The sequence below is a fragment of the Nicotiana sylvestris genome, chromosome 12 (assembly GCF_000393655.2).
Source record: "Nicotiana sylvestris chromosome 12, ASM39365v2, whole genome shotgun sequence".
NCBI classification, from domain to species: Eukaryota; Viridiplantae; Streptophyta; class Magnoliopsida; order Solanales; family Solanaceae; genus Nicotiana; species Nicotiana sylvestris.
This window is the reverse complement of record NC_091068.1, coordinates 18,176,534-18,203,671: the sequence shown is the minus strand read 5'-3', so window position 1 is coordinate 18,203,671 and position 27,138 is coordinate 18,176,534. Positions and strand designations below refer to the sequence as shown.

Here is a 27,138-nt window from a genome sequence, read left to right as displayed (position 1 = left end):
CATATCCTCATTGCTCTTATCATACTCATAAACATTATTAGAAACATTATAATAAGAGTTCTGAGAGGGATAATAAGAATTAGGACAACCATCCCAATAACCACCTTGACAACTACACACATTACAAATATTTCATCCATATGATTGAGATTCACAATTTTTCCACCCACAATATGGACAAGGATCACCATAATAAGAATAACCAATATTTGACCAATTATCATTCCAAGATGACATATCAACAAAGATAGTAAAATATTAAACTAAGATAAAAATAAAAAACTTTGGTAGACAAAAAGTAATTCTAATGTAGTAGACTAGTTAATTTCTAAGTCCCCGACAACAACGCCAAAAACTTGTTTCTACCAAACGCACACGCAAGTATACGTGGTTGACAAATAATATACGATTGTAAGTCCAGATATCGTACCCACAGGGACTTGTGATTTACTATCAACTAAATTAAACTCAAACAATTAATCTATTCGAGCAAATTCTAAAGTATGAATAGTTAACTAAAATTTAATATAGGGTAACAAATTGAGAGATTAAAGAAAACAAGTTGGCGAATTATAGATACGAATTTAATGTGAGTGAATATTCTAGAGCTATGGGTTAGCTAACAATCCTGTTGAGTTTTTCACTTAAATCGTCTAATTAATTTATCTGGTTTATTGGTTGACATGGTTAATATTGCTCGTAGCCTTCTCCCGAAGTACAACTCGCCTATTCAAGCTAATCTAACGCCCATATTCCTATGGAATTAGAATTAACAAGAACACATTTATAATTCCTGTATAGTAACCAAGCAAGGTGATTAGGTATATTCCTATCCTAATCGCAAATCCGCCTCCCCCCCTCCCCCCCTCCTCAGAGTTAAGATCTTGCTCTATTCAATCTTATATGCAATCTAGAATTCCCTCTCCCGAGTTCAATCCTAGATTCGTAGATAGTATTCAATTGATGATCAAGTAATCAAATAATTAAGTGCAAGATTGAATAAATAAACCAATATGATCAAAATAATAAAAACAATTCAAGCTTTAAACCACAATGTTCATGTAGCACCCAAAACTCTAAAACTAAGAAACTATGAAATTAAAGGAAGAGAAGAGAAGAAAAACTAGTTAGAAACCTCCTCCAAGCGTGGTGTGTGTTGCCCCACGTGAATTCTTCTTCAAAGTGTGTTAGATCTCTTCCAAAATAGATTTAGAACTCCTTTTATACGAGTTGAAAAGGTCTTGGGCCAAAATAACCTTATCCCGAACCAACTAAGGAAAAATCCCGCAACACAGAATGCAGGCCAGCGCTAGGCGCCGGTCCTGGCGCTGAAAACAGTGACATCTTCACGTTCCAATTCCTTCCTTCACTTCAATTCACTTCTTTGTGTTTGTTGTTTATTTAGTATGTAATCATGAGGATAATGATGATGTCCTCCTTTTTTGTCTTATCTTTTTCTTTCCTTTTTTTTTCTTTCATGTTTTATTTAATTTTGCTCCAAATCTCTTCATATTCACATCATTTTATTCCTACATAATTAAAATATAATATTAAGCACAAAGTAATATAATTAACACTCAAAAGACGATTAAAAATACTAAAATATGAGATAACAATGGATAAATATATACATTTTTGACCGAACATCACTAACTAATAGCACTAGAGTTTAAGTTATTGGGGGTGATATTATGGTGTAAAAGAATTTTTAGACAACCAGTATTATATCATGTTAGTTATAATTTTTATCCTGTTACTAGTTAATTAATATTTATCATAGAGAAAACATGTAATTACTTTATGAGTAATTTAGTATACATAATTTTTACATATCATTGCATAGACTATTGATCTTCCTGGAATAGTTTGACCTAGCAAATATATTCTGGTTGTGGTTTGAGAAAAAACATGTTTTTTAGAATGATTATATATCAGATTAACTGAACAGGTTGATAATTTGCCACACACACACAAAAAAAAAAAAAAAAGTTAATCACAGGATATATCGTCAGTGAATTTTGAATTATTATTGTCGATTTAAATATTTCGCACTCCACTCCTAAGTTGTAGAAATCCATATTGTTGTAGAATTATTTTGGTTCGGATCACTTATTTGTAGAAATTCATATTGTTGTTGAAAACAGTCAAACAAAGGCGGAGCTAGAAGATTATGCATGTAGTCTCGTATAACTTTAGTATAAACCCTACTAAGAAATCCACTAAATATGTGAAAAGGATTAAATTCATAACTTAAGTTACTAACACAATTTTATGTCGCTATTCTAGAATTTAGAACCCATAAAGTTCAAATCTTGACTATGCCTCTAGATGGAAAAAGACAATTGTTTAAATACTTGTAGAACTTTTCTTTCTTTTAGCAATTGTAAACATAAGATTATTTTTAAATGGCTCATGCATATCGCAGAAATTTCCTTAATCAGATCTTACATTATCACAAGTATAGTGGATCTTTGTCTAATACTCTAATGTGTCATTAATGGGTCCTCCGTTGTTGGATAGAGTTAGAAAGGATAAATATTTGCACTTCTTACCTGACACTGATATTTTTTGTGTCAACGGTTTATATTATTCACTATTTTTTTTTCTATAATATTGTGAATATCTAATTATAAAATGAATGTGCAGGGTTAGAGAAAGATTAAAGAATCAATGTCCCAATATGTATTAAGGATTTAATGCATTAACCAGCTCGGATCTCTAACCAGTCATTCTTAATATTTAAGACAACAAGAGTATGATATTCAGTACATCAATTACAACGATGCCAAATGATGATTAGAGAATTATGAACCGAAATAAACACTACCAACCAAAAAAAACAAAAAAATCGGAATTACCTATGAAATTCGTCGCTCGTCTATTGCTAACAATTCTAGCTAATCGGATTTTTTTTTTATAATCAGTTATTAATCCGCCGTTAAATTAATTTAGCGACAAAAATATGTTTAGCGACAAAATCTACCCGACACCAATTCCTATTTATTTTGTATCAAGTAGCAAGCAGAAATCTATCTGACACCAATTCCTATTTATTTTGTAGCAAGTAGCAAGCAGGACTCGCTCGACTTGTCTTCAGTATTGTTTGTACTATTAAATGTCGAAGAGATTTTGTCTGTCTTTTGTTGTATCCCGTTCTTAAAACACCCCGAATTTCTAATATTATATTCTTAGGCAGGCGCACATGTAGTGGGTTGATGACAAATTCAATTGAACGCATAACTTTTGATGTGAAGTAAAAAATTTTATGTAAAATTTCATTGAAATTGCAAAAATAGTAGATATAACCATAACTTTAAAACTATAACTGTTACGACTTGGAATTCCCACCATCGGGATCGTGATGACGCCTACCATTTAACTTGATAGGCAAGCCAATATTAGAAACTTTATTAAACCAAACATTAAGCATTTCAGTGATTAACAGCATTAAACTATAACGGGTTAAAATGAAAGTGAAAATTCATACCAGCCTCAATATATAATACTACCCAGAATCTGGAGTCATAATTTCACGAACATTCTAGGATTTAGCTACAAGTAATTGTCTAAAGGAAATACAATTGTTTTCGATACAAATGAAACAGTAAAGGAAATGCATGGAAGGGGACGCCAGGGCCTGCGGATGTCAATAGGACTACTTTGGGTCTCCGAACAGATCAAGCCAGCAGCTAGACTCATAGTCAACTCGGGTCCGGTACCAAAATCTGCACAGAAAGTGCAGCGTGCAGTATCAGTACAACCGACCTATGTACTGGTAAGTGTCGAGTCTAACATCGGCGAAGTAGTGACGAGGCTAGGACAAGACACCTACAAATAAACCTGTACGGTATATCAATATATACACCAAAAACAACAACTAAAAGAACAAGGCAAGAAATATTAGAAAGGGGACATGCTGAGTGGATTACAATACAAGAAATCACAACAGAAATGAGAACATGCTCAATCGATATACCTTTAACAGCTAGAAACAAGTAAACACAGTAAAGGAAAGTGCACGACACCACCCTTCGTGCTTTTACTCTCAACCTCACCATGTCCATCCACATTAGGCACATGTCACGACCCCAAATACCCCAATCGTGATGGCGCCTATCACAGTACTAGGCAAGCCAACCCAACAAGTAACCACAGTGAATTCCTTTTATAAAAACTTAAGTCTCGAATTCTCATAAGAAATATATAAATCAACTGACATATGCAAAAAATAGTACAAAATATACCAACACAGCCCAATAATCCGGTGTCACAAGTCAAGAGCCTCTAAATACAACCCAATCTGACTGACTAATACATCATAAGTCTAAAAATACAAAAAAACTAAGATAGGAAGGAGGAAGGGCTGCGAACGCCGTGCAGCTACCTTGCAGTCTCTGGTAAACTCTGAGAGTGCTGGGCACCCTCACTCAGCTGCTCGGGCACCTGGATCTGCACACAAGGTGCAGGGAGTAACGTGAGTACGCTAACTCGGTAAGTAACTAAAGTAAATAAGGTCTGAGTGCAGTGACGAGTGTAACAGAAATTTCAAGTCAAATTCTGCAAGTTAAAAGCCAGTCATCTTGTAAAAACTTCAGTTTCATTTAAAATACTCTGAAATCATCTATTTAGCAGTTTTCAACAGAGGCTCAGTATAAAAGAAGAGTGAAAGCATCAAAATATCATAAATGGGCCCCTCGGACAAGGTATCACTCATAGTATAGCCTCTCGGGTAAGCCTCTCAGTCACTCGTGACTCAGCTCTTGTCACACAGTACTCACACTCAGCACTCCAGCTCAATAATATCTCATAACAATAATAATCATAATAACTGTTGCGGCGTGCAACCCGATCCCTAGTTTATAGTCGACTACGCTCACTGGGGGTGTACAGACTGCGGAGGGGCTCCTACAGCCCAAGCGTCATATCGTTGCGGTGCGCAGTATATATATATATATATATATATATATAGGCGTGCATCCCGATCCATATAAGTATCACTACGGCATGTAGTCCGATCCATAATATATACATATAATATTGCTGCGGCATGCAACCCGATCCATATATATATATATATATATATATATATAAAATCCTCAACATTAGGTCCTCAACCTCTCTCGGTCATTAACCTCACAGCCACTCGGGCATATCAATGGAAATAAGGGAACTCAGTCTAAATAGTTTTCACATTTTAAGAAGTAGAGTGATAAAATCAGATTTAAACAATAAACAGGTAAAACATGACTGAGGATATGCTTTCAGAACAAATAGAGTGAGGAAAATAGTAAAAATGCCCCTAAGGGTCTAAACAAGTCGGCACAAGGCCCCAAACATGGTATACAGCCCATAATATAGTATCAATCTCTAAAATACGGGATATTATAAGATTTCAAATCAAATACGCGGCTTAATAGTCGCTACAGGACGGACCAAGTTACAATCTCTACCGGTGCACACCCACACGCTCATCAAAACATGTGCGTCACCTAATTTATCAAAACAATACGAAATACCTGGGTTTTATACCCTCAGGTCCAGATTTACAATGGTTATTCACCTCAAACCGGATAAAATACTACTCCGCGACGCCTTTTCCTCGGCCTCAACTCGCGTCGAATCTACCTAAAATCAGAATCATAACATTAGAATATGCTAAGGGAACGAAGCTCATGCGAAAATAATCAAATTATACAAAAAATTCCGAAATTGGTCCAACTCGACCCCAGGGATCACATCTCGAAATTCGATAATAGTCACATCAATGGAATCCTTATCCTCCCATGAGTTCATACATACCAAGAATACCAAAATCCGACCACAAATGGCCCCTCAAATCCCTTGATTTAGGTCTACAATTTTCAAGCCCTGTCTTCCCAATTTTTGGCTTTAAATCCCCCAAATTTCATGTTTAATTGGGTAGAAATCATAATAGGATCGAGCATTAAGTCCATAATTCTTACCTCCGAGAAGTTCTCTTTGATTCCCTCTTCAATCTCCCTCAAGAAGCTCCAAAACCGAGTCAAAAATGGTGAACTTAGGCTAAAAATTGCGAAAATGGCCTTTTAAACATTCTGCCCAGCGATTTGAAATCCTTCTTCGCGAACATGGTCAATGCCTTGTGTTAGAAAAGCACAAAATACCGTTGACCAAAAATCCTCTTACGCGAACGCGACAATCCCTCACGGACGTGATGCCTTAGCAAATCAAACCTTCGCGAACGCGACATCACCATCGCGAACGAGTTGAACACAGACCCAGCCCTTCGTGAACGCGGGACCCTCATCGCGAACGCAAGGCCAACACTCCTGCCTCACATACTAACCCTTTGCCAATACGAGGGCCCTCTCGCAAACGCGAAGGCCAAATACCTGCAACACCAACAGGAGTTTTTCTGCAACGTTTTTCCAACATGAAATGTTCTGTTCAACCACCCGAAACTCCCTCGAGGCCCTCAGGACCTCAACCAAACATGCCAACATATCCCATAACATCATTCAAACTTGTTCCAATTTTTGGAACACTCAAAACAACATCAAAACACCAAATTAACATCGGATTCAAGCCTAAAATTTTCAAAAACTTTCAAATTCCGCTTTCGATCAAAAAGTCTATCAAACCTTGTCCGAATGACCTGAAATTTTGCACACACGTCATAAATGACTCAACGGACCTACTTCAACTTCCGGAATTTCATTCTGACTCCTGTATCAAAATCTCACGTATCTACTAGAAAACGCTAAAATTCCAATTTCGCCAATTCAAGCCTAAATCTACTCCGGACCTCCAAAACCATTCAGATCACGCTCCTAACTCCCAAATCACCTCTCAAAGCTATCCGAACCATCATAATTTACATTCGAGCCCTTTCATATAAGTCAACTTCCGGTTGACTTTTCCAACTTAAGCTTACTCAAAAGAGACTAAGTGTCTCAAATCTTACCAAAACCTATTTGAACCCGAACCAACCAACCCGATAACACATAATACAGCTGAACAAGACAATAAGAAGCAGAAATGGGGGAAATAGGATGGTAACTCATGAAATGACCGGCTGAGTTGTTACAGCACACAAACACGATCATGCATCCTCAAAACTCCATAATCTCCAACCGTAACCTGCTTGGCATCACCGTGCTGCACCATGTCCCTAAGTACAAGTAAATGAGGATCATCATATTGCCGCTCCCTGATGCGCTCAAACAATGAAGACCGAGCGCCTGAGCTCAACCAAAACTCTCATTTTGAAAACTTAGCATATAACTGGCTGTCTCTCAGAGTCTGAAGAACCATCCGAAGATGCTGCTCATGTTCCTCTCGGGTGCAGGAGTAGATTAAGATATCATCAATAAACACAATCACAAAAGAATCCAAGTAGGGTTTGAACACCCGGTTCATCAAATTCATAAATGCCTCTGGGCATTTGTTAGCCCAAATAACATCAGTAAAAACTCATAATGCACATAGCGAGATAAAACCTAACACGTGGGATGGATCGCCGTGATCCTTCCGGAGCATGGACACATGTGTGAGCATGTGATTTTTTCCCCATACGAAATACTCCTATCAAATCCCAAGAAAATAGATTTTTGTTAATTATTTGTCATTTTAGGAATTTTTGTAGAATTTTCTTAATTATTTGCATTTTTTTGTGCATGTTTAATTTACTTAAATCATGAAAAATACCAAAAGTATCATACATTTGCATTTAGGATTTGTTTCTACATTTTTATAATTAATCAATAATTATTTATTTTACAGAAATTTGAAAATAAAAAAATAGCTCATTTTTATATTTATATTTTAAATTTTTGTGTATTGACTTTTTTCCTTTTAATTTAGAATTATTTAATGTTTATAATTTTTATAATTAAGTTTATTAGATAATTTAAGATTTTTAATTTTTTTAGGATTTCTATTAAAAGAAAAAGAAAAAAAATATTAGAAAATAAAGGAAAGAATTAGAAAAAGGGTTTATCTTGTGAAAATTGGGCCAATTCTCACCCAGCCCAAATCTAATCCCTTGACCCAAGCCCAAACCCTGCAAACCCGGTCCGACCTCCCTTCACCCAAAACGACGTAGTTGCACTTCAAAACTACGTCGTTTCACTTATTCCCCCTTCCCAATAAACGACCAAACACACCCCTGTCTTCATTAATTCCTTTATCCCCCTTAATGTCAAACCTAATTTCTTTTCTCTGAAATCGCCACTTGCTTCCGCCATAGCTCCGCCGCCTGGAAATTGCTTCACGACAGCGGAGCACCTCCAAATCCCTCCAAATTTTAACCAGCCAATTCTCATCATCCCCTCGTTCACGTCCTGCCATCGATTTCCCCAAAAGACCACCCAATCTTTCCGAATTATAGATCCAAAAAATAAAAATCCAAACTTTCCTCTTTTTGCCCAAATTTTTCGGATTAAACCCTCGATTCATAGCAAAGCCCCGTAAATTCCCCAGTTTCTTTAACAAAAGGACTCCGTTTGATGTCAAGACCACACCATCTCTTGGTTTTGGACAGATTTCGGACAAAAGGATTTAAACGATTCGACTCCTTCAACCATTTGTCTCGTTTTGTCTGAGGCATGTGGCGAAAATTGCTGCATGAATCATTAGCCATGGACGAAAGTCAGACAAATATTCGTGTTGCAATTCTCACTATTTGGCCAAGGTTTTTGTTCGCCGAAGTTCGAGTTTGAGTCGTGACTGTTCTCGAAGATTCTAAGGCTTAATTAGATTCAATTGGTATACCCTTTTCTCATTTTCCGTAAGTTCAATTAGAGTTTTGGCGTTTATTAATTAATTAGTAATTTAGATTTAATTTGCATTTTTTTTCTTTTAATGTGTTCCATTCCAAAAATATATATACTGTCTCATCCCTCCTCTTCACATGCCTTCACTGGCACTTTTTTTTATTTTTTTTCTGTCCAAAAAGTAATTAGAATTATTTTAGGGCATAATTGATTCATCAGTTTTAATAACTCTTTAATTAGATTAATTACAGTCCATTATTTTTATTCTCGAGTACTTTGTTTTAGAAAAAAATTATTTTCCTGTTTTACTCCAAGCCTGCTTGTTTAAACCTTTTTGGAATTGATTCCATTTGGGCTTCGATTTGGGTCTTTGGTGACAGGCCCAGGTAAAATTGGACCGGTGGTTTTAAGTGACCCAGAGGTCCAGTACCACTGGGTCCAAACTAATAGAACAGTAAAAAAGAAGGTAAAAAGGGGGCTGCTGGGGTGTGAAATTAGATAAGGTTTAAAGAAGCTTCTAGAAAGCTGACAAGGATGCTATTAGAAGGAGAATATTCTTTGGGGCAGGGGTGCAGCTGTTTTAAATCAAAAGTTAATGGGTGCATTTGAATAAAAATAAAATAAACATGCTGCCCTAAATATCCTCTATAAAAGGATCTTCTTCCAATCATTATGACACAGAAAAAAAAGAGTAAAAAGAGCAAACGGTTGCCTGCAGAACTTTGAAAGGTTTTTCTTAAGAAAATTTTGATTTTTCTTCTATTCTGGAGTCATCTTGCTGGTTTTTAGAAGCTGAAACAAAAGTTTGGGGACTTATTCACTGCTGTTATTGCTGACCTCGAGCTAAGAGTTGCAGATTTCCTTGCATTTCTTTTGGCTGTTGTTTCCTTTTGTTAGGTATTTTTGCTGATCCTTTTGTATACTTTTGCTGAGTTTTCCTTGAATGAAATCTTGTTTTCTTTAAATATTCGAGCCTAACCTAATGAATCTGATATCTCAACTATGCAAATCACTTGGATTTCTTTCTCTGAAGTCTATTTCATGTGTATGATAACTGAGTTAAAGATCCCACTTGTTGTCATTCATATAGTTGGTCCATTATTGTAAGTTTCATTTTGTTTGGGTGTTGATTCTGTATTAGAAATGTTGCTGAAAAAATGATAAATTTTGTCTCCCTATTGTCTTTGAATATTATTATAAGCTTTAGTTGTTAGAAGTTCATCAATTTTATATCTTTGTTAAATACAAATTAAGGTTGTACTCACAGAAGTTTTGTATATGAAATATGTAGCTTGGTTTTAATTTGAGGAGTTGAAATATGTTTGCTACTACTACCTGGCTGTAGTTTGCATATCTGACCATAATTGGCCATGTCTGTAAACATGGAGGCCCCAAAAAGTAGTGTCCAGAAGCATCCTCGGAGATTCAAAAGCTAAATGGCCTCATATAGGATATGTATTCACTATGCTCTAATTAGGATTCATTTATTTTACTTAATAGTATATTGTAATGCTATTGTAAGTATTTTCTTTCATTTGATATACAGATTATGAGTCCTATATAGGACTATTGATTTGTATGAAGAAGGATGTCATTATTTACAATGTGAATCTCAATAGGCCAAATTAAGTTTATGTATCGTGTTTGTTTCACATTCATATATGCTAAGCAATGAAGTTAGAGCAATGTTTCATTATCAATTTAGTTCGCATACTTGGGTTCAAAGTTGATAATGTTCAGTTTCTTTGAGTTCTACTTAATTAATTTGAGTATGACCATTTGTGATGCTTCTCTTAATGTTCAAAAAAAGTGTTCCCCACTGTTAGTCTCATTATTAATCTCACGATTTGGACCCTCGCATATAATCTTGAATTGCAGGCTAATATTCGAATTTTCGTGAGCATGAATAGTCTGCCTTTAGGCGTGAATTTGTTGAGTGTTTTCTTTTACCAATGATTTATTAAGCAATTGAGTAAAATCTTTTAAAATGAATTGAGGTGAGCCATTTGCCATCAAACCCCATAATTCATGGCCCTCATACTAATGCAAACTAGTATAGAAAATACTTTGAATAATCGTAGTTTGCTTTTAGGCACGCAATTAAATTATTACGACCACGGGTACGGTTCCCGTGACGTGGTTGTGATAATTAGTTTTAAGTTAGATTAAAATAGGAGTACATTAGCTTGCCTTTAAAATGCATAACCTTTTTTTCCTTAAAATAATTTGAGATGTGTCATGCTTTAAACTTATAACACATTGCCCTCATAAATTTAGATCAAGAACTAATTCTTTCTTAAAATTATTTGGGGTGTGCCATACACAAATAAAATCCTTTAATTTATGGCCCTCATATAAATACAAAATTAGTTTAGAAATGCCCTGAACTTTCGTAGTTTGCTTTAGGCGCGTTAATTAAATAATTGTCATGGCTACGGGTACTGTTCCCTTGACGTAGTCGTGACACTTAATTACTAAAATTCGGGGGTACATCTATGTGACCCGACCAAAATTTAATCTTTAAAAATTAAACATGTTGTAGATCGTGGGTACGGTTCCCATGAGATGATTCACAATATGTAACAATAATTAAATAAAAGTGGTTATGAGGTAAAAAATGCACATTTGGTTTTAAATGTGTAATAAATTGGATAATATGCTAATTTTAATAGCTTAAGAGACCGTGCTAGAATCACGGAGCCCGGGAATGCCTAACCCCTTCTCCCGGGTTAACGAAATTTCTTACATAGAATTTCTGGTTCGCAGACTTATAAAGTAAAGTCGAAATTTCCTCGATTTGGGATTTTAAAATAAACCGGTGATGTGGAACGCCAAATAAACTATTCCAAGTGGCGACTCTGAATAAAATAATCTCATTTCGAATAATGTCACTTTAATTGGAAAAACTCCCCATATACCCTCGGGTGTAAAAAGGAGGTGTGACAGTTATGACGACTCTGCTGGGGATCATAACCTAGAACTTTTGGTTCAGGGTTCAAGAATTCGAGCTTAGAATAACTGTTATAATTGGATTTTATTTATTATCTGATTTTTATTACATGTTTGGGCCTAATGTGCTAATTGTCGCTTTTATCGCTTTGATATTATTTGAACTGTATATAAACTGTTACGAAACCCTTCTCTTCTCATCTTCGGGGATGTGCACGCTGGCGTGACTCCTATTTCTGTTAGTGTCATACCTTGAAATAAGAAAGAGGCTCAGACAAGTTACAAAGCCGGATGACCTTTTGGTTCCCTGTACGTAGTCCCCCCTCGGCTCGAGTTGTCCACTCAGGTACACCAAGTCTAGAACAATATACCCAGGTTTTTAAACTTAGAATAACTCAGACTTATGTCGGATCCCTAGCAGGAACGCTTGTTTGCATCATGTGCATTTGACTTTGGGGACTCAACACAGGGGTTGAGTCCGTCTAGGACAGGTGGACCCCAGAATCAAACGACCATTCTGATGCATTTTTACGTGCTACTTGTGAAATTATTTATTTCGGTTTGCATGTTGACCGGTTGCTATAATAGGAAGGAATTTGGAAAAATAAAATTGAGGTATGAGAGAATTGATTACCCGTCTTTGAAAAAAAACTGGTGTCCAAAATAGGCCGAAACTCTGCCGAAATTTTGAAGAAAAAAAAAGAGAAAAAGAATTTGGTTTCAAAAGTTTCATGTCTTTTCTCTATTTTATTATGTCAAATCTGACTGAACTACGCAAGTTTAATTCTCACCGGATGTGGGATACGTAGGCAACCCTCACCGGGTCCAACTCCATTTTTGCAAAAATAACCCAAAAAATGAAATGTTGTTATTTTGTCTTAAATAAAATTAAGTAATGTCGTTTTTGTCTAAATAGCCCAAAATATCCCCAAAAGGACGTCAAAAGGCTGTTTCTGGAAGAATAACCACTTACGGACCGTTCTCAAATTTTTGGCTACCTAGCAAGCACAACCCTAAAATATTCCTTTTCAAATTGCTGAAGGGCCGTATTTGCAAAAGTAGCCATGTTATTTAAGTGTTTGCAAAACTGACCTCTTTTGTAAAATTCACTTTAAACCAATCACCTTAATTTAAATGTGCAGAATGAGCACGAGTCAAAACTTGCCAATGAAGGTCATGACCAAGATTCCTTTGGAACTGTATATGTGGTTGGAAGATCTGGGTGAATCAGGACAAGATGTGATCAACCTTTACTTGGGGGGTCTCACCGGGTTATTGAAGATCAGGCCTAGAGGAGACATAATAAAGGCACTGGTTACGTTTTGGGATCCAGCTCACAACGTGTTTCATTTCTCGGATTTTGAACTCACACCCACTTTGGAAGAGATAGCTGGGTATATTGGGATCATTGAAGCTCTGAGAGACAAGTATTTGGTCTCTCCAAGAGATGTCACTCCACACAAGTTTCTAGATTTGCTAAAGATAAAGCGGGGGGGGGGGGTGTACAATACCCAGATTTGGCAGCTGGTTTTTCCACTCCACAGGTCATATACCAGCGATATGGACACATAGGGGGGTTCAACAATCCAGAAAGCAAAATTTGCAACAAAGAAAATCGACTAAAATGGGAAGAACACAAGTGTTTCGCTTTTACGGTGGTATTTTTGGGTCTTCTAGTGTTTCCCAGGAAAGATGGGAACATCGATGTGCGGATAGCTGGGGTCGTCAACACTTATCTTACTCAGGCCAAAAGCACCCTCGCACCCATGATAGTGTCTGAAATATTCCGAGCTCTCACTACTTGTAAAGCAGGAGAAAACTTTTTTGAAGGGTGCAACTTGTTGCTACAAATGTGGATGATTGAGCATCTATGTCATCGTCCTCAGTACATGAACTATGGGTCGACAGGAGAAAGCTACATAGGGGAGTTTTATACTAGGGTCGACGGGTTCAACATGCCAGAAGGGGTTGCAGAATGGACATCTTGCCTCTTCTCCGTCACTGCAAATCAAATAGAATGGACGTTGGGTTGGCTTCCTATTGATGAAATCATATACATGCCAGCTATCGGTCCTCACTTCCTCCTGATGGGTCTTAGAAGTATCCAGCCTTATGCGCCATACCGGGTTTTGAGACAGCTAGGGAGATGTCAAATAATGCCCAAGGATGAAGACCTCAGCCTTCATGTGGTTGAGATCCGTTCTGATGGCTAGTTTCATGACATAGTGGTTCGCCAGATTTGGAGTGAGTGCCAATATCTGATAGCAAATACCCGCGTGCGTGATCTATCCAGAGGTGAAGTCTCACCCGGTTACCTCGCCTGGTACAAAAGGAAAGTTGAGTTTGGTAGGCCATCTAAAAGACCCTACCTCCAAGAGTTTGTCGAAGCATCACAAGAACAATGGGAGTGATTGCCAAAAGAAAATGAATATCGGGCCACCATAAGCAGGTTAGATAGACAAATCAGAGGCCTTAAGTTTGATAGTGATGTGCAAGCCATTGTAGATGAGGGTGAGAAGAAAAAATTAGCCCAGAAAAATGAAATCCTCTCGGCCCAAATCCAAAGGATGAAGATAGCTGCTGAGATTCCAGACAGAAGAAGAGCAGATGAAAAACTCATTCATGGCCTTAGGGAGAAAATATGTGATTACGGGGATGATCTAGAAAAATCTAAAGGCAATTTGGCAAGAGCTATGGCACAGTTGGCAAAGAACACCGAGGGGCAGGTAGAGTTTGTTCAACAACTAAAAAGGAAATATGATGGAGAAGTCACAAACTTGAAGAAAAAGCTAACCACCTTCGAGAATGAGATGGAAAAACAAGCCAAGAGCTTCAAAGCCGAGAGAGAACATTGTTACGCTTTGATGGCACAACTAGAGGGAGACCTAAAATATTTGCAAGAACAGAATCATATTGCCACTCAGGTCTTGGAGGCTAGATCTAAGCAGATTGGACGGTTGTTGCAAGAAAAGGGCATCATCAGGGAAAGGGTTAGAAGGATCGTCGACTACATTATGATGAAATGCAACGAGTGTAAGGACGTGACCAGGTCCATGTTCTTCGCCACAGTGATGATCTTTGTCCGCTAGATAATGGAGGATATCTATAGCCTCCAGGATGACATGGCACGTAGGCCCACAACAAGACCAGATGGTGTTCCTAGGACAGGATTGGAGGCACTGATGTACTCCTGATTATGTTTTCTTTTTCGAGTTTTTTTTAAGTTTTTAATTCTCAAGTATGTAGGGTCGAGTCTTTGTAATAGAGAAAATTACAAATCTTATTTTAATGAAAAGTTTGAAAAACCAAAAATGTTTTATTTATGTTCCATTTATTCCTTGAACTATGTGATGATCTGATTCACGAGGCATCGTGATACGTAGGCAATCCTCATCAGATCCGATCATGATTTTTATAAATAACTCAAATAAAAGAGAAAATGTGAAAAAGAGAAAACCAAAACCGAAAAGAAAAGAGAGAAAACAAGGAAAGAGAATAAGAACAAGAGAGAAAATGAGAGCGCAAAAGAGAGCAAGAGAAAAGATTGGGGAGATAAATTAAAACCGGGATGAGACATGCAATCGTTGCAAAACATGTAGAAACACTTTTAACTGCATAGGTGCATCACACCCCCAACGTGCGATTTCCTATGTTTTAATTTATTCAAACTAACCGGTTTGTTGTCTACTATTGAGTATAGGTTCTGTTTTTAAGGTGGTTGGTTTGTGGTAACCTGGCTTCACACTCATACTTCACAAGATCAAAGGGTAGTGTAGAAATGTCGTCAGAAGGTCATCCATCAACGATTCCCATCTCAGAGGATAGCCCGCTATCGGTTATCCCAACTTCAGAGTCAGCGGTAGCTGAAGAGAACAGGGCATTGTGCCTCTGCATGCTAGAAATGTGGGACGCCTAGTCCAATGGTAGAGAGCTGTCGAGTGCCATACCCGGTTTCCCCGAGTTACTTCCCAGAGCAAGTGGAAATTCCAATGTCCCTATAAATTACCCGAATACCCCACTTGGATACCCCACCATCTCAGCTCACTTCACCAGAACACCTTCTGAGGTTCACCCCAAGTAGTTTCGGGAGTAGCATCCAACATATTTACCGCACCACTAACCTCTGCTACGGTGCAACCCACTTTGCCCAGGCCAAGCTTTGATCCATCATCTTTCACCTTCCGAGTACCATCTTTTCTACCAGAGCCTGCCCAGTTCACCACCAGTTCTTACCCTCAACAACTCCGGTACGAGTTTACCGTGGGACAGGAGAAGGCTACAAAGAATCCCGAGCAAGAGGAAATTACTCGAAAAATGAGGAGCACAGAACAGAGCCTTAAGAATATACAAGGTTTAAGCAGACAAAATAGCGTATCCTACGCTAATCTGTGTATGTTCCCACATGTGCATTTGCCACTGGGTTTCAAGACCCCAAAGTTCGAAAAGTATGATGGGCACGGGGATCCCATAGCCCATCTCAAGAAGTACTGCAATCAATTACGAGGGGCAGGCGGAAAAGAAGAGCTCCTAATGGCTTATTTTGGAGAGAGTCTAGTTGGCATTGCATCTGAGTGGTACATGGACCAGGACATATCTCGTTGGCATATTTGGGATGATCTGGCTCGAGATTTTGTCAGGCAGTTCAGTATAACATAGACATAGCTCCTGAGAGAAATTCTTTGTTGAATCTCAAAAAGAAGTCATCGGAAAGTTTCCGAGAATATGCTGTTAAATGGCGCGAACAAGCGGCTAGGGTCAAGCCTCCGATGGATGAAACATAAATGGTGAGTGTCTTTCTACAATCCCAAGAGGCTGACTAATTTCAGACTATGATGTCTGCAATAGGGAAACCGTTTGTTGAGGCCATCAAGATTGGTGAGATGGTCGAGAATGGTCTGAAAACAGGGCACATACTAAGCCAATCTACCATAAGAGCTACATCCCAAGCAATTTAAGGTGGGTCCGGAGGTGTAGCAAACATAAAGAAGAAAGAAGAGGTGGCAATGGCAGCCTCAAGTCTGAGAAACCCCCGTCCACCTAGAGGTTACTTCCCTCCAAGTGCAACCCTAGTCCACCCAGAGGTTACTTCCCTCCAAGCGCCCCACAACATTATTATCCTCATCAGGATGTGGCCTATGCTATGGCTCCTCAGCCGTACGTAGTAATGAATGCCCAGCCATACGCTTGGCCACAACAATAGTTCAACCAAAACCGAGCTCAACCTTCTAGAAATAACCCTCCTCACCAAGCTTAGTATAATCCCCGACCTCCACAAAACAATTTCTCCTACAATGCCCGTGCTCAAGAGCCACCTAGGAGAACAAACTTTACATCTATTGGTGAAACATACTCTAGCATGTTCCCTAAACTGGTCCAAATGGATTTACTACAACCCATACCCCCGAATAGACAAAACCCCGAGTCACCATCCTACCGGTCCGGTACCCGATGTGCCTATCATTCTGGGGTAGAAGGGCATGACACTGAAGACTGTTGGACTCTAAAAAGGGCTATAGAAAACCTCATAGAGCAAAAACGGATAGTGCTGAAGGATGAAGAAATTCCTAATGTGACCAACAACCCATTATCGGCTCACAACAACGGGCCTGTTATTGGGATGATTTGCAAAGATAAAGAGTTTGATCCTTCCTTGAAAGCCATCATTGCAATCGCTGATGTCGAGAAAAAGCCAAAGGCTGATGTAAAGCAAGAGAAAAGGTAGAAGAAGAGTACCCCTCAAAATACAGAAAAGACAGTGGAAACCAAAACTGAGGCAGTATCCCTAAAAGATGCCATTCTTTATGATCCCCGGGGTCACAAAAAAGAACAAATAACATGGAGTCGTCCATGAAGGTTCGAGCTGAACAAGGGATCTAAGATGTACGTGCCTAAATGGACCTATGTGGTACGGGGGCCAGTAATTTTACCAAGGCTGAATGAGCCCGTGGTTATTGGTTGCACACCGCAGAGGCCCATGACAGACCCATTGCCGTCCCGTGGAATTATAACAAGGCAGTAGTAACCTACAAAGGAAAAGAGGTCATGGGAGAAGCAAATGAAACTAACCAAGCTGAGAAATACCTTAATGTGGGAGAATTGAACAATGCCAAGCAGAAACGCTTCCCGATCAAAAGGCCAGTTAGTGCCGAAGAAGCAGAAGAGTTCTTCCAAAAAATGAAAACTGCGGACTATGAGGTAATAGACCAACTTTGGAAGTTTCCTTCACAGGTTTCACTCTGTCTCTACTGGTGAGCTCAACCGAGCATCGGAAAGTGTTGATAAAAACCCTCAACGAAGCTTATGTTCCAATTGAAACCACTGTTGAACAACTGGAGAGGATGGCGAAAAGATTCTTCGCAGTTAATCAGATTTTCTTTAGCAAGAATGATTTTCCCATGGAAGGGGCCTCCCATAACAAAGCCCTCCATCTGACAATTAAATGTGAGGGGTACTATGTGAAGAGAGTCATGCTGGATGGCGGATCCGGAGTTGATATCTGCCCTCTCTTAACTTTGCAAAGAATGAAGATTGGGACTGATAGAATCAGGCCTAACAATGTCTGTGTGCGTGCCTTTGATGGCATCAAGAGAGATATCATAGGTGAGATCGATTTGATTTTGACTATTGGTCCTATGGATTTCGAGGTGACCTTTCAGGTCCAAGACATGGACACTTCCTATAATTTCTTTTTGGGAAGACCTTGAATTCACACGGCAGGGGTTGTACCTTCCACTCTCCACCATATGGTGAAATTTGAATATGAAGATCAGGAGATTGTAGTCCATGGAGAGGATGAGCAGTCAATTTACCGGGACCCTTCAGTCCCATGTCTCAAAGCTAAGGAAGGTAGTGAACATATAGTCTATCAAGCTTTCAAGGTTGTGGTTGCAGAGCAATGCAAGGAGGGAAGCCCATGCCCTCAACCTTTTCTGTCGAATGCGTCCATCATGGTCGCTACTGAAATGATCAAGCATGGTTATAAGCCTGGGAAGGGACTCAGGGCATCATTGCAAGTTATCACAGAACCGATCACTTTACCTACCAGCGAGAAGTTTTTCGGTATGGGTTTTCATACCACAAAAGCTGATGTGTCATGGGAAGATGAACGAAAGAGCAATTGTTGGGTTTTACCTCAGCCGGTTTCACATCTCTACAAAATATTCGTCGGGCCCAAGTACAACGAAGAAGAAGAAGATGAGGCCTTCACGGCCGAGGAAATTGAAGAAATATATGGGGCTGTAAGGCAGATGTTGTATGAAACCCATATGGTCCAGCCGGGAGAAGGTTTGAGCACCGCTGAGGTGCTGTTTATGGGGCCCAATGCCAAGTTGCAAAACTGGAAGGCTACTCCATTCCCAATCAGGCGGGAATCCTGGTAGTCCAGTCTTGCCACCTTTTCTACATCACGAGTTATTTCAGGGTGTAACTCGGATGTTTCTTTTAGTTTATTGTCTTTAAATTCCAATGTAAACCGTGTTAACTTCAAAATTCAATGAAATGAAATCAATATTTCACCGTTCATATCTCTTTATTCTTTCTGATTTTTGTTACTTTTTCTTATTTCTTCTTTCAGTTCTAATAATGCGTCTTTAAATAACATGACATGCTTGCGGACTTCACGCCCAGATCCAAACACGCTGTCTAATTGTGAAATAATGAACCAAGAACTGGAATATGATGAAGAAGAGGCTTTTAGGAAAATAAACCGAGAATTGGAACAATTCGAGAATAAACCTAAGCCAAACTTAAATGAAACTGAGCCGATTAATTTGGGTAGTTCTGAAGAAGTCCAAGAAACTATGATAAGCATTCACACGAATGAAAGAACCAGGGATGCATTGATCCAACTTTTGTTCGAATTCAAAGATGTGTTTGCTTGGTCCTACGATGACATACCAGGATTAAGTGTCGATTTAGTGGTCCATAAGTTGCCGACTTACCCCGATTATCCCCCTGTCTAGCAAAAGTAGATGAAATTTAAAACTGATATCAATGACAAGATCAAAGAAGAGGTCACAAACAATTGAAGGCAGGGGTAATCCGAGTGGTCTGATACACCACATGGCTAGCTAATGTGGTTCCCGTGCCAAAGAAAGACGGAAAAACTCGAGTGTGTATTGACTATCGAGATCTGAACAAAGCAAGTCCCAAAGACAACTTCCCTTTGCCAAACATCCACATCCTTGTTGATAACTGTGCCAAACATGAGATACAATCTTTCGTAGATTGTTATGCAGGATATCATCAGGTGTTGATGGGGAACCTATTGCTACAGAGTCATGCCTTTTGGTTTGAAGAATGTAGGGGCAACTTATATGAAGGGATGACTGCTATATTTCATGACATGATGCATCAAGAAATCGAGGTGTATGTGGATGACGTGATCATCAAATCCAGAACACAGGACGACCATGTTCGGGGCCTGAGAAAGTTCTTTGAGCGGCTGCATAAGTATGATTTGAAGCTAAATCTGGCTAAATGTGCATTTGGGGTTCCGTCTGGCAAACTTTTGGGATTTATAGTCAGTCGGAGGGGTATCGAGCTAGACCCAATAAAGATAAAGTCTATTTGGGATATACCTCCTCCGAGAACCAATAAAGAGATTATGAGTCTGCTGGGAAGGTTAAACTACATCAGCCGGTTCATTGCTCAGTTGACATCCACATGTGAGCCCATATTCAAGTTGTTTAAGAAAGATGCGACAATTAAATGGACATATAATGTCAAGAAGCTTTTGACAAAATCCAAGAATATCTGTCGAACAGTCTTGGTCCCACCCGAACCAGGGAGGCCTTTGTTTTTGTATCTGACAGTCTTGGAGAATTCCTTCGGCTGTGTCATCGGGCAACACGATGTGACCGGGAGGAAAGGCAGGCAATCTACTATTTGAGTAAAAAGTTCACAGGTTATGAAGCCAAATACTTCTTGTTGGAAAGAACTGTTGCGCCTTAACTTGGGTCGCTCAGAAGCTTAGGCATTACCTGTTAGCCTATACCACTTACCTCATTACCAGGCAGGATCCGTTAAAGTACATATTCCAGAAGCTGATAGGGAGGTTAGCGAAATGGCAGATCTTGCTCACTGAATTTGACATAGAGGGTGTTTGGCTAAGCTTATAATCTGGTCAAACTGGCTTATAAGCACTTTTTGACTTATCTACGCGTTTGGTAAAATTAAAAGTGCTTATAAGTAAAGTGCTTATAAGCCAAAAATAAGCCAAAACCCATAAGTTAGTCTCCCCCAACTTATTAAATTTCAGCTTATAAGCTCTTTAAGTTTGACCAAAATATTTACTATTTTATCCCTAAAATACTTCTTTTTAAAACGAAACTCTATGTATAGTACTCTATCCTAGTTCTTCATAAAACCTAAACATACGTTGCCTCTCCAGCCATGCCATTGCTTCTTTTGTTACGCGCTTCTTTTGTTCTTCTCTGTAACTATCAGATAAATTGCAGGTAATTTGTCCCTTTCATCCCGTCTGTTTTAAACTTTACTGAGTATTTGTTGTTTGTCAAATTTACGTTTCTCGAGCAGTGTTTTTCTGCATGTATAACAGGCCATCCTTTCGCTTTTATGCATGAGTTTTTTTGTCTTGTTACTTTTGTGCACATAGAGATATTATGAAACTCAAAATGAGAAATTTAGGAATTCTGGAAGAATCCAAGAAACATTTACCAGAAAGAGCAAAGCAAAAATAAGATGGAATTAAGCAAAGAAGGGTAGAACTTAGGTGGAAAGAAAGAAGAGGACCGGTGTTTCTCGATTGCACATTAGAGGAATAGCAAAGTGGAGTACACACGCTGGTTTAATAGAAACAGATTTTATAATTAAAATGGCCCAAGTTAATATACAATTCACTTTAAATCTAGTCTAGTATAACAAAGCATAGCTGTGTTCGTCCTTAAATTCATTGAATTTTGTGAGCAAGAAGTTAGAAAAGGATATAGGCCAAATACTTACTTGTCTAAAGATGGATGGAAAAATATGGTAAATGAGTTCAATAATAAGACGGGACTAGAATATACTAGAAAACAAATAAAAAATCATTGGGATCACATGAAAGCAGAGTGGACTCTTTTTAAACAGTTGATGAGAGGTGAGACAGGTTTAAGATGGGACCTCACAAGTAAAACAATTATTCCAGATGATGATTGGTGGGAGCAAAAAATTAAGGTACGTTGTTCGCCCTTTTCTATTAATTATTTCATAACTCTATTAATTGTTAGTTTCATTTGTTTGCTTAGAGTAATTTTAAATTCATTTTTACAGAAGAATTCTAAATACAAAAAATTTAGGAACAAAGACCTTTCGCTGATATGATTTCGTACGATGTTTTATTTACTGATATCATTGCCACTGGAGAGAGAGCACGTGTAGCAAATAAAGAACAAGAGTCGGAAGTTGGGTTAGATCAAGATGATGATGGAACAAATGATGTTTATGATAACGACATAGAACAATGGAATGATGAAAGAAGCGATGAAAGTCACGATTTGCAGAATATGGATTCAATTACGTTTCCTGAGCCATCGCTTAGAAAGCGAAAGTCAATAGATGGCAGTGGCAGTAGCAGTCAAGTGAAAAAGCGCAAGACAAAAAATAATTCATTATCTCTAAAAGAGGAGATACACTCCTTAGTTGAGTTCATATCTGGCAACAACTACACATCTAAATCTTTAGAGCCCACCATTGAGAAGTGTATGAACATTTTAGAAAATATTCATGGTATTTTTGGAGGGAATGATATTTTTAACTGTGATGTGAACTTGTTGATACAGAAAGAGATGCGACATGCATTTTTGAAGTTGTCTACTGATGAAGCTAGGAAATCTTGGTTGGAGTACAACCACCGACGATCCTTCGTGCCGAATAATCCATCTAATCCAATCTGAGAAGTTGTTGATGATATCTTACCCACATTACATTAGCATTAGACATTTTAATTTTTCTTAATATTTTGTTTCCTGTTTAGACATACTGGTGGTTTAATCATTTCTTGTTTAGACATTACGTATTTTATTTTAGTAGATGACTACACTATCAACTTTGAAGTTAGAATTTGTCATTTTTAATACGTAACAGTTTGCATGTCTGTTTTATTTTAGTTTAATGGAATGCTGGAATAATGACTTGTTAAATATAACGACGAAAATGAAGAAGAGGAAACTCAAGAAAATAAGGTACGGATGACACTATGTCGAATAACATGTAAGAGTATATTGATATATTATGAGAAATACATTGGCAAGGAACCATGTCGTACATCTAAACGCACTGGGAATATATTTATCCAAGAGATATTACATGGAAATGAGACTCAGTGTTATGAATTTAGATTGAGAAAGTCAGTGTTTCTTGATTTAAGCAAAGATCTAACTGATAAATATGGTCTTAAGCTCACGCGTGTGATGTCTGTCTATGAGGAGTTAGGGATGTTCTTGATGATTTGTGCACATGGTGCCGGAAATCGATTGGTACAAGAGATTTTTCAACATTCATGAGAAATAATTCATAGGATTTTCATAGTGTTCTAAAGGCCATTGGTAAGCTTGCAAGAGACATAATTCAACTACATCCAAGTTATAATAATGGTGCAGAAGATCACAAGTCATGTAATCAATGATATCTCCCTTTCTTTAAAGTAAGTGACATACTTAATAATTACATTATTATATTTTTACATTTTAAATAAAAAATTATCTAGTGTAAACTTATATTTAGTTTATGCATGTATATATTTTTAGGATTGTATTGGAGCACTTGATGGCACACATGTGAAGCAAGATTGCCTCAAGGTCAAGATTTATCATATATTGAGCGTAAAGGTTATCCTACTCAAAATATTCTTGTTGTTGTCGACTTTAATATATGTTTTACATTTGCATGGGCTAGAAGGGAAGGAGCAGCTCATGATAACCATATATTTGGTGAGGCACTTCGTAAACCCGAACTAAATTTTCCACATCCTTCAGGGGACAAATATTATCTTGTTGATGCAGTATATTCACACATAAAGGGATATATGACTCCATATAAAGGGGATAATGTGAGATACCACCTTGCAGAATTTCGTCGAGGTGCGACACGACAATTGCGAGCACCAGATGTACATAAAGAAATGTTCAATTATTTGCATTCTTCTTGCAGAAACATTGTAGAGCGAACATTTGGGGTATGGAAAGCAAGGTGGTCTATTTTGCGAGATATGCCTTTTTATCATATTGACACTCAAAGAGATATCGTATTGGCTACAATGGTGATTCACAATTACATTAGAAAGAAATGTAAGGTGGACAATGCATTCCAAGAAGTTGAGAATGAGAGATATGTGCGACGTGTTGATCCTGATGTTGGAAGATCCACAAGAGTCAACGTTGCAAATGAAGAAAATATAAAAAATCAAGGAGATAATAATATTTGAATGGCACTTCGTGATCTGATTGCTCAAGATATTTATGATAGTAGAATGTTTTAATCTTATTCATTACAAACAATACATATTAAGTGTTTATTTCTTCTTTACAAACACTGTGTGCATTATTTAAGGTTTTCTTCTTAACTTTTGTTAATTTATACTCCACCCCTTCTAATTTATGATTGTATACTTATCATAACATAAATTATATTTATGAAAAAGATATTATCTAATCATTTTTATAATTAAAATAACATAATAAATAGGTGAAATTTATGTAGAATCTAAAATTTTGGAAAAAATAACGTTTTTAGTAGTGTAAATTATTTTTTTTGGTAATTAAGAAACTTTTTATTACCACTTGCAATAGTTACATATATAATCAGAAGCAAAACTCTAAGTTTGTACATACTGCCCCAAACTTAGTACATTATTTCTAAACATCTATCTTCGACTAAGCTATGGATAAAAAAATTTATGCTATAGCTCTTTCTTTAATTTGCTATGTATACTTCCTCGACAATGGATTTCACATATAATCTGTCTTGTGATATCCCCACTGCCTCTCTTTACTTGTTGAAAAATTCTGCAATTCCTTTCAATCCATACATGATATACTGCACCAGTCATGCTCAACATGTATAGTTCTGCTTTAGCTCCCTTCCCAATTACATTTCTTGTAGCCCATTCAACTTCAGGTTCCCAGCTATACACTTGTCTTGTTATTCCCAGCCATGTCAGTATCTTGTTCCATATCTCTGTCGAGTTCTTGCAGGAGAAGAAGAGATGTTGATGACTCTCCATATCTTGCTCACACAATGGACAAGTTTGCTCTACTTGTATCCCCCATTTGCTCATTCTGTCTTTGGTAGATAGTCTCTCTTGTAGTGCTAGATACATAATAAAGATCCATTTTGGGCACCCTTTATTGTTACAAATCAATCTTTTCCAGCTTTCATTTGTAAAGTCTCCTCGTAATTGATTATACATGCTGCTAATAGAATATGTTTCAGCCATCAGAATCTTCTCTATCTCTAATCCTGCTTCAATTATATACTTTGCTGCATGTAAAATCTTCTTCATTATCCACGATGCTTGCTTTGCTTCCACTTTCCAAGGCTATCTCCCTTTGGTATAGTACACATGAACCCATTTGACCCACAATTTGTCCTTCTTACATATATTCCATAAGTGCTTCAGCAAAGCAGCCTTGTTCCATGTAGTCATGTCAATGATATTTAGGCCCTCTTTTGATTTTGGTTTGCATAGATTGTCCCATGCCACCAAAGCTTTTTTACTTGCATTTGCATCACCTGTCCACAAAAACTTTCTGCATATAGTCTCCACTGCTCAAATGATCTTCTTTGGCAGAGGAAAGATTTGAGACCAAAAGGATTTTATGGCAATCAACACACTTCTAACCAACTGCAATCTTCCTGCATAGCTTTCTTCCCAACATTTTATCCAAAAGAGGTTGATATTGGTTTATTGATAGTCTCTTGGAGCTCAATGACACTCCCAGATATAACGGGAGTTCTCCTGCTGTGACTCCAATTTTCTGCAGTATCTCCTGTTTTCCAACTTATGTTACTCCCCCAAAGTATACACAACTTTTACTTTGGTTTGCAATTAAACCTTATTCTTTGGAAAACCTTTGAAAGCATTCATATAGCATCTGCACAGAAACCACATCTCCTCTACAAAATAAAAGCAAATCATCTGCAAAACTGAGTTGGATAATCTGTAACTTTTCACATCTAGGATGAAAATTAAAATTTGGCTGCTCCCTCAAGTTTTTCAGTAACCTTATTAGATATTCCATACTTCATGATCAATCATTCTGCCTTTTGGGTCCCTTATCTTGATCACATTTGGCAGCTACTTTGTTACATCTATCTCAATGAGGATTCGTGCATATGAAATTCTATTTGCATTTGTTGTACATGCATCAACATAGATAAGTTGTCCCAGCCCACTCCTAATCTTGCTTAATGCATTTGCACTCCAGCATACCAACGGTAGATTTGGCAACTTGACCCAAATTGGGATTGTTTTCAAATCTTCAATATCAAAATCAAAATTCATTGTCCATACTTTAATTATCACTGGCCTATTGTTCGACATATTGGGCCTTGAGTACATCACTTGATTCCTTTCTTCCATACTTGAGAAATTGATTACAAAATACCCAGCATTATGATAAAATACCTTTGTCTTTGTTGAGTATTCTCCTTGAGCTGCTACAAACCTCTCCATAGCTCCAATTGTAGGAGATCCCCCAATAGCATATGCTATTGCTACGTACTTCCATTTCTCAATCTCATTATCCATGTCTTCATGTTCTAGTTCTACAACCACCTCTCCCTCAACAATTGCTGGTGGTATAAATGTCAAATCCATACCTCTTGGTGCCATTTTGTTCTCTTCAAATAACATCACCCATGCTTTTCCTCCTGTTTTTCCTGATTCCAATTGCAATTTCCATTGTGCTCCCATGTGAGCACGTGATTTTTGTTTCGCACGACAATCGCTCCAAAAAGAAATAAAGAAATAATAATTGGCCCTGCTGTACAATTTTTGGATTTCTGTGCGGCACCTTGTTGATTTATTTGTGACTTCGGCCCATTTTTATTTATTTACTTTATTAAAACAAAATTCAAAAAAAATATATGTGTCCTGCATAATTCGAACCGTAATCCGGTCGTTAAATAGAAAATCATGAATAGGCATCTTCGTCCGTGATTTTATTTTGTTTGACTTTACCTGTTTTGAAATATTTTAGTGTGTGTGCAAATAATTGTATTGAGTGTGTATTTAATTTTAATTTGATTTTTTGGGCTTAGTTTTGTTTTAAAATAAATAAGAAAAAGGAAATAAAAAAAATAAAGAAAGGACCCCTTCCCCTCCGGACTTGGGCCAATTTTAACAAAATTGGCCCAAACGAACAGCCCAAAACCCAGGCCTGCCGTCCAGACCACCTGATGCCCAGAGAATCCAAACGACGTCGTTTTGGTACAG

The 27,138-nt window shown here is 37.7% G+C and overlaps 3 protein-coding genes across 3 annotated transcripts; 1 reads left to right on the top strand and 2 right to left on the bottom strand.

The window, feature by feature from the left end:
- The first annotated feature begins 12,869 nt into the window (after positions 1 to 12,869).
- Positions 12,870 to 13,915, top strand: LOC138882745 (uncharacterized). Its single transcript, XM_070163374.1, has 2 exons — positions 12,870 to 13,136; positions 13,247 to 13,915. The coding sequence occupies exons 1-2, from the start codon at positions 12,870 to 12,872 to the stop codon at positions 13,913 to 13,915; spliced, it is 936 nt and encodes a 311-aa protein (XP_070019475.1).
- Positions 13,916 to 24,600: 10,685 nt separating this feature from the next.
- LOC138882744 (uncharacterized) lies at positions 24,601 to 25,203 on the bottom strand. The gene has a single exon (XM_070163373.1). It carries the CDS (start codon positions 25,201 to 25,203, stop codon positions 24,601 to 24,603), a length of 603 nt encoding a protein of 200 aa, XP_070019474.1.
- Positions 25,204 to 25,998: 795 nt separating this feature from the next.
- On the bottom strand, positions 25,999 to 26,616 carry LOC138882743 (uncharacterized). Its single transcript, XM_070163372.1, has one exon. It carries the CDS (start codon positions 26,614 to 26,616, stop codon positions 25,999 to 26,001), a length of 618 nt encoding a protein of 205 aa, XP_070019473.1.
- Between the last annotated feature and the right edge of the window lie 522 nt (positions 26,617 to 27,138).